Source organism: Rhinolophus sinicus, linkage group LG12 (genome assembly GCF_036562045.2).
Source record: "Rhinolophus sinicus isolate RSC01 linkage group LG12, ASM3656204v1, whole genome shotgun sequence".
NCBI lineage: Eukaryota > Metazoa > Chordata > Mammalia > Chiroptera > Rhinolophidae > Rhinolophus > Rhinolophus sinicus.
The window spans coordinates 60,653,221-60,665,859 of NC_133761.1; the positions used below are offsets into that span (position 1 = coordinate 60,653,221).

The 12,639-nt window shown below is 41.2% G+C and overlaps 1 protein-coding gene across 1 annotated transcript in view; it reads left to right on the plus strand.

The window, feature by feature from the left end:
• The window catches only part of USH2A (usherin), a 582,349-nt gene that overhangs the window by 249,417 nt on the left and 320,293 nt on the right, over positions 1-12,639 (plus strand). The window contains exons 30-31 of the mRNA XM_074316330.1: positions 5,740-5,853; positions 7,796-7,957. Of these exons, the coding sequence (XP_074172431.1) occupies positions 5,740-5,853; positions 7,796-7,957 (276 nt within the window). The remainder of the gene's footprint in view (positions 1-5,739; positions 5,854-7,795; positions 7,958-12,639) is intronic.

Genomic DNA, 12,639 nt, shown 5'->3' on the forward strand with positions numbered 1-12,639 from the left:
GGATGCGGGCCAAACACCCAGGTTGGCAGCTGGGGGTGGGGTGGGGGAGGGAGGTGGAGTCTGGGCAAGGACAGAAATAGAAACAGAGTCTCTTCTTCTTCTCCAAATGTGCTTGGCTTTTTAAAAGATGCCACTTCGCCTTGTGTCTCAGGCTCGGTGTCCAGGCAGAGCATTTATACTTGTCTGCATTTAGTCTGAGGAGTTCATTATCAAATTCCAATGTCAAAGCCGGCGCTTCTGTTGCTTTCCTGCTTCTAAGTAAGTGAAGCTGTATTCGATGCACAAAAGCTTGCCCAGAGGGTGTCAGCTCTACCATTTTGTCAGGTAGTCGAACTGCCTCCCATGATGAATATTTCTCTTCATCTCCTTTGAAACTTGAGGTGAGAGCAAAGGGAAGAGAAGGTTGGAAATAATCTTACCGGTCAAAAGAAACACTGTTTCTTGGCTGGCTCCTCGGACAGGGTAGGGTGGGCATGGGGCCGTCTTACAGTGAGAGAGACAGCTGAGTGGAGCTAAGGCAATGGAACGTCTTCACTTTTTGGTCAAACATCAAGTAAGTGTCCACTATTGGTGAATGACCGTACTAGCTGCTGGAAACTAGGACAAGAAGTGAAAGGATGTGTGCTGTGCATTCGAGGAGTTCCCCCAGATCATTCTGAGAGACTAAACATGACCAGGTTCTCCAGGGTAGGCTGTTCCCTCTGCGAGGTGGAAATCCTCCGAAAACACATGGTTTGGAGCCTTGGGTTCTTAAAATCCCACCTGCACCTGTGTGTGTGCTTCCTTCCCTGAAATCAAGTCCCCCCCTTGCTCTTTCAACCTGAGCTTCCTGTTCCCACCAAGGCCTACGACTCAAAGGGACCACACTGGCTTTCCTTCAGATTCCCTTGGCGTGGCATGCCAGAATTCCACCATGTTAAGCATTAATGCAAAATGCATTATCGCTTAGCCCTGAGAGTTCTGGACGTGCTGGTGCCAATGATTTGAATCCGGACGCTGGTGCTGCTGCACTTCATGGGCTACTAACACTTTTAAGACATCAATAATGCTTCCTTTATGCTTATCGAATATTTTTTCAGCTCGCCCTCTTCCATTATCAAAAGGGACTGCCAGGTTTCCTGACATGGTTGGGACCATTTTCTGGTTTCACAGAGTTTTGTGACTAAAAGGGAATTCGAGAGGTCATCTGGCCTGCCTGGATGTAGGGACAGCCTGAAATCTGAAGAAAAAAAAGTCTCATCTGTACTCTCTCTCAAAGAAGAGATTTATATTCAAGCCACTCTTCAAAGTTTTCGCTGTCAGGACTTCTTTATTTTAAATACCCCGTGTGTTATCAATGGAGACTACCCCACTTCCTCTTAGTGGGTTTTCTGTTACACAGTTTATGCCACATTTTTCTGTCCAGGATTCTGTTATGAATATGTCACACTCTACATGTATACCAGGATTTTTTAATATCACATTAAAATACACTTTCAACGATTACCTTTGTTTGTTCTTTGTCTTTAAGTGTAGCTCTCCTGTCATCTTGGACTGGGAAGTTGGGTCTTATAAATGCCCTGGTCACTTGCCATATATGCAGGCCTTCTGCTTTATGTGTTCATTTCTACATTACTGTTATCATGAGAGTCCTTCGAGCTCTAATATTTCCTTAGATTAAAAACCTTATAGAGATCGGTTGTACTCCAAGCACCCTTCCCAGAGGTATATAGAAGAAACATCGATAAATACTTTGATGATGGTGTGTGATCATAGTACTTCTCTCTCTTTTTTTTCATGGAGAGTATATGATATAAATATGACTCTGACACTTAAGCAAGCAAGGCCATTAGGTCAGTCACTCACTGATCTCCAGGCATATTTCCAAAAAGAGCTGCCTTACTGAGTGTTACAAAGAATATTCATGTATGCTTTCTTTGATCATAGCAGGACCTTTTATAAGCATCAGCTTTAATCCATCCTGGTAAACTCTCCATACTGAGAAACAAGATCAACCGCGTGTCCCAGGCAATAGGGTAACTTTTTCCTTTTTCTGATTTGGGGAAGACCATCGAGTTGACTAGCTCCTTTTTCTCCTACCCCAACTGTTAATTGTAACCTGACAGGAAAGAAAATGCTCAATCATTACACTGTAACTCTGACTGACATAGACAATACTAATTTGTATTTAGAGAAAATTGTTCCATCGGTTTAATGAGCTTTGTCTCTGAGACACAACGCTATGAGCAAGGTCCCCACTGGAAATATGAAAATATTCCACCTCAGCCTGAGAACATGTAGCCCATTTTTTTGAAATGATGGTTTACAAACCACCCAAAACTTTCCACCTTGGAGACAAAGTTGGCAAGTCCAAAATGTCAGCTTCCTTTTTCTTCTTTTCTGCTTTCTATTTTGAAGCTCTCATTTCTCAGTGTTTATTATTGTTTCACCTGCCGTGAAATGGGCAATGTGAGCACTTTGATAAATGGCCTGAAGGATGATCTAGTTTCTCTCCAGCCTCTTTCTTTAAGACTCACAGGATTTTTTTTTTTTCTGTGAAATACAATTTGGTAAACTTCTCTACCAAAGCACAGAGCAGAAGAAAGCAAGTTTGATGAGAGGAGTATTGCCTGTTATTTAAGGTCCCTAAGGTTTAAGGGGAAACAAATTACTAAAGGGATTTCATGATACATATATACACACAAAATAACTCCTTTAGTGAAGGCAGGAAAGGTTAAATAACATGCCGAAGGCCATTTAGTGAATGGGAACTCGGTACCTGTGTGGCATGGCCCTTCTTACCAGCTACGTTAATACTTGTCTCGCCAGGTGGGTGTAACAGCCCCATATATTTCAGCTGTGACCTAGGAGAAGAGCAGAATGCCTCAGGACAAGGGCAGTTTTCAAAATCACAAAATACTGGAACTGCCTTTGTAATGTTTCTCAGTGATGCTATTATTTGCATGCAGGATGTATCTTCATACTAAACATTTCAGAGCACCAGCCTGTATGCACCACAGTGTCTTTGGACACTGTATCTTGTCTTTGGACACTGTATCCCTGTGCTCCAGCTATGTCCGGCCCATCTGTGAGAGGCAGTGCTTCTCACGTGTGCCACAAGGTTAGTGATGAAAAAAGACAACTGATCTCATATGCCAGCACTTTTTTCTTGCTCGCTGTAAGATAACGTTTCATTCTCTCTGGGCTGACTTATTTTCTGTTAGGATGGCATTATACTCATTAAGACATGCAAGTTGTCATGTTCAAACTCCTGCCATAGATTTGTACTTGGAAAGAGGAAAGCTATGACCAATGTCAAAGGTTTTCAAAGAGTATAATGCCTAGAATCTATCTTCCAATGATACCTTCTATGTGAGCCTGAAAAGTTAAGATTATGATGGAGGTGTTACTAAATGGAAAGATGATGCTTACGACGTACTCGTAATTTAGGATGTCAGGTCAGGATGGTGGCATGTTGAGAGTGAAACGCTAGTGGGACATCCAGGTGGGATCTGTGACGTGGAGGGTGAAATGGAGAACCAAAGCTTCAGGGAGAGACATCAAGTCTGCAGATGCACTGAGAGATGAGTCATGATAAGTTAAAGAGGAAGGAAGAGGCCTGGAGACCCAGCTGTATAAAATAAAAGCCATTCAAAGGACTGTGAGAGGATGAGGAGGAGGTCAGGTCAAGGAAAGGAAGGAGGCCTCAGTAGTATAGGAGAACAAGTTGGGAAAATTCAGTAGCACAGAGGACGTGGAGGGAGGCAAAGTCTGGTAAGCAGAGGAGAAGAAAGCTTGATGAGGAGTCACCTGATCTGTTATTTAAGGGATCACGAGTGAGCTTTAAAAGATAAAACTCAGTGTTTAGTCACCCAGTGCTGAGTGACACTGGGTGGCAGTAGTGACATCACCTGGGTTGGCATGCCCGTGTGAAAACTCTGTGTCAACTGGTGATTTTTCTAAACTCATTTCATCTGGATGGTAACACTTTGAGGTAAAGACTATATGTCCCCCATCTCACAGATAAGGGCTGTGAGGCCTCTCTTTCAAGATAGGCACCACTGTTACCTGTTTACAGATGAGGGAACTGAGTTCCGGGTCTGAACGACTTGGCCAGTCCTGTACAACACATCAATAGCTGCGTTGGCGTTTGGTCCCAGACATTCTGGCCCGGGCATCTGTGCTCTACACCCTCCGTGATGAGCACGTACGTGTGATGACGCAAGCTTTCTTTTCAGATGTTCAGTGGAAGGAGAAATACCTTCTTCAAAGAAAATGAGCTCTGAATGTGGGTCAGAGTCTGGGAGATGCAAGAGGAAATGACAGTCACAGTGGCAAGAATCCGGGAAAGCAGAAGGGGATTTTGAAATTAGAGACAGCTGAACTTGGCATGAGATGGTCACACAGGCACGTGCATTTTCCTTGGCCCACTGCCTTCTTGGGCCACGAGCTAAGACAATGGTGCCAGGTACAGCAGAGAGGGTCCGGTAGCCCAGAGGGAGGCCGGGGGAGCTGCCAGAATGCAGATTTCCCAGCAGTGCTGGGGACAGAGGGCAGATGGGAGGTGCCAAAGCACACAATGGCTGTGGTCTTTCCTTTATCCTGACGCTGCTTTTTTAATTTTTAAATTTCGGAGGAGGGAGAATCGGGAAACATGGATGTCAAAATCTGTGCATGAGTGATGCAAGCTGTCACCAATATTGGCATATGAAAACAATGACACACTCTCTAGGCTATTGAAGGTTTACTCAATAAAGAAATACTGTGAGTGGGGCCATCTTTATATAAGAATGATGGCAATCAATGTGGTTCGGATTAAAGATGACTATGGAAAACTTCTGCAATGAAAAACACTGGTGAGCAAGTACACAAATTATATTTCTGATACCTCTTTAATTCACAGGATTAACTAACGAGCCTCTGCCAGTAAACAAAATGTGTTTTCATTTCTACAGGTACTTTCAATTGCTGCACAAATCTTATATATTCACCACCCAGCCAGGTTAATTCAACACTTCTATATGCAACATTTCTGTTGAGGACAGCTGTCTTAATTAAATAAACTAATAATTTTGCAAGTCAAAGTACAAAAGCATAATTATCTAATTTGCTAATTGTTCAAGTATGTTGATTTGCATATTTGTTAGCTGCAACCTAAGCAAATAGTTAGTATATGTGTATCCTACCGTTCAAATAATGAAGCCACTCTTGGGAGTAGCATTTCCTAAAGTGTGTTAATGGATGCCACGTAAAAAGGACTCTAGTTAAATAAGATTGAAAAATGCAAGGTAAAGGAAATTAAAGAGTTTTGTTTCTGCAGGAGGTCCGGGATCCTGGAATGGGATAATATGCATGTTAATTATCAGATACAGTACATTCTACTTCCCGAACTATATGTGCCCTTCCCCCCTCCCCAATTTATAGGGGAAACATCTCAGGGCACTAATACGCAGAGGCATGCATTTGGGAAAATGCTGTTTAGAGCTGTCTTAACAATAAGTTGGCCTCACGCTATTTTCTCACTAGTTACTCCACTCTGCAATCAACACAGAGGAAAAATTAAAGAGGCACATTTCTGTTTTCTGTCTTTCTCTCTGTGTCTCTGTGTCTCTCTCTCTGTGTCTCTCTTGCTCTGTCTGTCTCTCTCTCTCTCTCTCTCTCTGACACACATACACACACACACACACACACACACCAATAATGATTTTTATAGCAACTTACAGTAAACATGCAAACCTCTTTCCCCCTCTTTTATTATAGGCATATTGACAGGCTTGCTACCCTTCAAAAACTATGCCGTAACCCTAACTGCTTGCACTTTGGCTGGCTGTACTGAGAGCTCACATGCATTGAACATCTCTACTCCACAAGAAGGTAAAGTAATTTCAAAGGTCTTGACTTCCACATTTCAGTCATGAATAATAAAATAGGAGAAGAGCTAAATGCTGCAAGGCCATTTGCTGGGAAACCCCAACCTAATTTGATGACAGAGTGCATTGCCAGGCCATAATTGCTCCATTTTTTGGGGGGGTGCGAAAATGAATCAAACTCCATACCCTTTAATGACATGCATCTTTAATAGCTGTAATGCAGATTAATGGGCTTTTTAATTGCTGTTACATTGTTCATGCAAGAGCCTTGTCATTAATATGAAGCATCTGAAAGATTAATGAAAGCTCCCTCATTTTACTAGGGCTCAGAAGTAAATCTAGAGACAGTCTGACTAAAAAGAATTGATTGTATGGCTCAGTATGAAATTGAGAATCAAACGGTTGATTTCCATGGTCTCTTTTAACTGCTAAACACCAGCACAGCCAACAATTATTTCAGTGTGATGGAACCTCCAAATACCGATTGAGGCGTTATTAATCCCGGCTCGGTTCTTTCCGACTTAAGTTTCACTTTTGTTGTACTTGGAACTTACACCCTGTTGGCATAAGTTAATGTTTCAGAAAGCATATGGTAGGAAGGCAGCGAGAAAGAGAAAATGTTTTAGCACTCCGAAGCGAAAGCTGTGCTCAAGCATCACTTCAAGAAATAACAGCTCTCCAAACATTTGAAGCATTGCTACTTCCTGTTTCTCTCTCCTGGATGACAGGAATTGCGCGTTGCTTGTACTGTCTAATTGTAAAGTCCTTCAGGAGATTTAAAAGCTTGATCTTTAGGGAAAAGGAGTCAGTTTCTTCTCTCTTTCTCAGTATCCGCCCACCCCTCTTCTCCCCCCTCCCTCTTTTCAGTCCTTTACCATGTACCGCTTGCACAGAAGATATGTCAGAGAAAGACAATGGCTCCTATGATGATACCGAGACAGAAGAAAGGAGTTTGTGCAGAATCCTTTTTGTCACCCTTTAGTTTTTGTGCTTTGCACCTGACCTAACCAGACCTCCGTAACCTGGACGGCACCATCCGTGACCCACAGTCAGTGTTTTCTCACCGTCCCCTCTGTCTAGTCTGCCAAGAAGAGGTGTCCCCAACGTGGCATTGCTTCTGCTGAGGCACGTGATTGTCACCCTTCACAAGTACTTCCGCCGGCTTCAGTATGGGACAGATCGTCCTCTGTGTCCTGTTATTCTCTCTACATCCGTTATGTCATCTGTGGGGGTGTGGTCTGGTCCCCTTCCAACCTTCCTCCCAGCTGTGCCCAGACACATTCCTACTCATCCAGTTCACCGTTTCCTTTCCATGACTTAAGGAATTCCCAAGTTCTAATTTTTCCTTAAATGTATTGCTGATTTACCAAACAATAGGTATGTTTGGGGTCGATTTCTAAACGGTTTTAGTTCCTGTGACTCCGATTTATTGACCATTACAGAAAATGAACAGACCCCTCTAAACAAAACAAAACAAAACAAAATAAAAAACCGTACAATGTAGTCTGTACTTTGTGGCTATTTTTATAGTTACGTATAGGGTTTTCATATCTATTATGAACCATTCTCACCAGCACTGCCCATCTTAGATCAAGAACTCCTCAACGGTAGGGACTCTGTGTGTTTAATTTACTTTAATGGGCACAGCCCCCCAAGTAGAGATTATGGACTAATGAGACCTTTCAGGAAGTAACTCAAGCAACAGTCAAGAGAAGTAGTGTAAATATTCCCCATCCATCACTGATGTAAATTCTCATAAATTCAGGACGGTTATTTAATACTGTTCCTAAAGCAATTACTGACAGGCTGCCCACGGATCAGGAACATTTCCATGCATGGGATTTCAGATTTATTCCTTGATTTATTGGTTTGGGTTTGAAAAGTTTGAATTAGAAAAGGAAACTAAAATTAGAGTCTATAAATGTTTCCTTTCCTTTCCCCCACAGCTCCACAAGAGGTTCCGCCACCAGTGGCCAAATCCCTTCCCAATTCTTTGTTACTTTCCTGGAATCCACCCAAAAAAGCAAATGGTGTTGTAACTCAGTACTCTTTATATATGGATGGGCTGCTCATCTATTCAGGCAGTGGTGAGAGCTACACAGTCACAGGTAAGACTTCTTTACGTAGCAGTAAATAGTTAGAGTCCACATTAGAATATATGTATAATATATGTGTGCATGACGCATATAATTATAAACTAGAATATATATATATGTATATATATGTAATTCAGATAAATATGATCTGTAATTCTCTGAGAATGTAGTTTTAAGAGTTGAGTTACTCATTTTTCTGTCCACTAAAATTCCATGATTTTTCATGGTTAGGTTTGCACTTCTGGTGAAGCCCAAGCTGAAAAAATGGGGAAAGGGCTCATGTGCCCCCCCTCCTCCTTCGCCCCAGGCTGTCTCCCTGCGCGTTCCCTGCTGTGGATCCCATGCACATGTTTTTACTAAGACGTCTTTGCTCAGGTGCAGGGGGCCTCAGAAATATATCAACACGCAGGGGGAACCTTATGCCCACCTGCTTCCACCTGGTCACAGGAGTGAAGCTGGGACCCCGTGTGGTCCCCCGCCCCCTTGAGTCAGTGACGTCATTTTGAACAAACTCCACTGTCACACATATATACTTGACAGTCTGTGAGGATGTGACGTAATCCTAAGACTCAGAAAGTTGACTCCGTGTCATCTGCATTTTAGACCATTCGAGAAGAAACGTAGTATACATGCCTAGTCATATGATAAAGTATAATGATACTTAAGGAAAATTAATTTGTTGAAAACCTTGCAAACCAAGAGGCTTCCACTGTGTATGTTTTGTGTTGGAATCGTGTTTATGTTTGTATAGTAATTAGAGTGGTTATATATTTCGTGGTATTTTATATACCATATGTGACTACCAGGTGAGACATCATTAATCTAATATTGATTGATGAAAAAACTGGGGGCTAGAGATATTAAATTCTCCATGAAAGGTCACAATAAGTTAGAGTCAGAGGCAGGATTAATTATTTATGTATTCACTCCTCCACATTAATGCCGGGTGCTAAGGTAGGAACAGGGAAAAAGACAGACCTTGTCCCTCCCCTCTTTCTTGGTGCTCATGATTTCATGGGGACAGATACAGATGCAAGTAAGAGGTGTTTGTGGACAGGGCTGTGGCATTCATCCGTTTGCATTCTCAGAATTGATATTTCCTGTTTCCTGTGTACTCTGAGAACCTTCAAAGGTCGAGAGATATTGCTTTTATATTTTATTCATTATGGCCCAATAGACTTCTGTAATGCTAATTATATGATATTATCATCATCCCCCCATTTGTAAAATGGGGAAATTGAGGCATAAAAGGTTAACTTCCTCAAGGTTACATAGCCTGTGAATGGCAGACTTTGATAACAACTCCAACATTCTCGCTCCAAGGACGAGAATGTGGTCTTCAGCAAGTCACTTAGCTTCTTTGAGACTTAGTTTCTGAATCTGTAAAATGGGAATAACTGTGATTTTCAAGATTGTTAAGAGACCTAATTCTTATAAATAAAACACCTAGTGTGTTCTTAGCATCATTTAGTCAAAATAATAGTAATTGTTATTTTCTGGAGAATGCAGAGTTCATATGAGAGACTAAAAGATTAATCAAGCCCTAACAATATCTGAAGACATTATTTTAACTAAAAAGTTATAGATCCCAGAAATTACCTGAGAAGAAATGAAAACATGGCATGGACTGAACTTTGCACGTGTATTAAATAATTATGCACAAAGCATTTCTGTAGGACTGACATGTATCACTATGCATAATGGAATACTATGGCCCAGCATAGAGAGTTCCTCTGAGAAGCCCTCTCTGACTCCCCAGGTCTGAGTTAGGTATGTCCCCCCCAATCCCCACCCCCCGTAGGCTCATCAGATGCCTTTATACCTCCTTGTTTTGGTTTGTGTTGTCTTCAATAAGGCTGCTTGTTTACTTGTCGATTCTCCCTGCTAAACCCTAAGTGTCCCAAGGACACAGCCATGTGTGTCTTATTCATGACTGCATCTCCAGGACGTGTCACAGAGTGAGTGTAGAATAAACAGTGATGAAGAAATGAATGAATGAAGTCAGATGGTGCTGGAAACAAAGAAAGAAGCTAGTGAAGGGGAACTGGTGGAGGGTAGGAGTTGGGTGGGAAAGAAAAAGCAATGCAGAAAAGAGAAAGAAAAGGGTAGCAACTAGAGAAAGAGAGACTAAGATCCGCTCCATATGTAGACCCGAGTTCCAACCAGAAGTGCTGTGGCCGATGGCAGAGTGCGGTGTGTGCCTTGAATATTTCCAGAATATGCAGACTGTTTCATGAGGTGACATTGTGCACAGGCAGTAAAAGAGCAGTGTGGGGAGGGAAGGAGTTCAGAATTCACCCTGACTCCCCATATACAACACATACAAAATGGTGCTGAGTCTGTGTTGTGTTTCACTGCATCATCAATGGACTCATGTGACTGTAGTATCTGCAATGAAAGATTGTAGGTAGTATATCCATGCTGGATTAGTACAACAGATCCCCCAAATATAATGTACTGAATGTTCACAGATACCTTCTCTAGATACAGTGGTAATAGGTTCTGCAGTGGTTTTCATTCTTTGGTAGATTTTTGAAAATTGTGTCTCCTATATCACTCAACCTTTTTCTCTGTAGCCCTTTTGACTTCCCACAAGCATTTCTGTTTCTTGTTGTTCTCATCCACGAATGGCTAAAGACACAATACACGTTGGAACTGCAATATCGGTCACTCAGGAGAGGAACTCAGCCAAAAACATTATGATGGGCTTTAGAGTTGTCCGTGATTGTTCTAATATTATAGCCAGTAAAACTGACTAAAAGAAGTCAAAAAAAAAAGAAGTCAAAAAATTCTAGTCAGTAACTGTGAAAACAATTTCAATCTGGTTCTGTTTGGCACCAAAGTCCATGCTCTTAATCTTTACACATTCTTCTTATTGAACACATGCAATTTAATTTTTCCTCACAACTCTGAAAGGGAGACAGGAGGCTGATTACAGACCACAGAGCACCTGTATTAATCTTCCAGCGCTGCCATAACAGAGGACCACAGACAGGATGGCTTAAACAACAGAAATGCATTTCTCACAGTTCTGGAGACAAGAAGTCCAAGTTCAAGGTGTTGGCAGGTTGGGTTTCTCCTGAGGCCTCTCTCCTCGGCTTGCAGACAGCCGCCTTCTCGCTGTGTCCTCACATGGTCTTGCCTCTATGCACAAGCCCTGGCGTCTCTTCTTCTTCTTATAAGGACACCAGTCCTATTGGATTTGAGCCCTACCTTTGTGACCTCATTTAAACTTATCTCCTTAAAAGCCATTCCTCCAAATACAGTCACATTGGAGCTTAAAGCTTCATTCCACATATAAATTTGGGGGAACGCAACTCAGTCTGTAACAGTACCTAAAGTGAGTGCTTTTTAAAAAACAAAACAAAACAAAACAAAAACCTCTTGGCGTTGGCTGAACGCCAACTTTTCCAGAGATTCTCAAATGGCATGAGAATTGAATAAGATGGTTTTTAATATCCATTTCAACTCTAAGATTTTATACCTGAGATATGTACGAAATTCCATTCATTTATGTCTTCAAAGTTTACCTGGCCTCTAGGAAGATGACAGAATAGGGGATTCCTATTCTGTCATGAATTCAGCCAGGAGAAAGCTGATGCAGGAACTGCTGTAGCCACTGAGACAGGCCATAGCTGCCACAGACAATTCACAACGGTGCCACATTTCATTGTAATGAAAGCACTTTCCATCTCATAAACATACACTAATGCATTTGATCACTCGAACACCTCAAAAGTTTCTAATTTATCTCTATTTTAAATATGTTGTGATAAATATTATTGTGCATAAATCTTTGTTTGCTAGAGTCTTTAAAGGGGGACAGCTATTCAGAGGTAGTGAACTTTTACCAAATATTTGATGAACTTTTTTTGCATTATTTCCCAGAAAAGTTCATCAGCAATGAATGCTATTTTCTTAAATATTTGATACTTTTACAAGTGAAAATTTTTATTTGCATACTTAATCTTCTGCAAGATTGTTAGCCAATTATATTTTATTCTGATTTATCTGATCACAGTCTTGATGAGCAAAAATTTAATGAGGTGAGGAATAATTCTGAAACTTCTTCAAGAGCTACATTTCATATCCTGTTTTCCTGGTTACAATCATTTTTACCATTTAACATTCTTCACCTTCTACACTATCAAAAACTTTGGTGATGAGTTGTCTTAACGTACCCTCCAAAATGTTCAAAATGTTAATTTTTTTTTTCTTACTCCATTTATCTGTAGCTTCCTTTTTAGTCTCTGCATAGGACCAACATTCTTCCATTATGTGTAGCAAATGGATCTTGCTGCTATGGTGGATATAGTAGGTAAAAGTAAATGCACTTCAATTCAGGAGCGACTTAGCATCTAGGTGGTTTGAATTTTTTTCTTCTTTCTCTTAAATATGAAGCACTAAAAGTCAAAGGCATTGCTGCACCTTGAGTTAGTACAAAATATATTTAAAAATGCATGCAGTTCAAATTTTTGCCTTGCATAGGCCACCAGCTAGTAGTATGGTGGGTCAGTTGTGACACTGAAAAATGAATCCAGTTAGAGAGCCTCCCGAAGGCTGTTGATGTTTGCTATAATAAATAGCACACACTTTAAGTCAAACTTTTTCATTCTGTATTCAAAGGTAATGGATTTTTCGTAACCATAGTAACCTTGGTGTATTTCTGGATAAATACATGAGGTATATACATT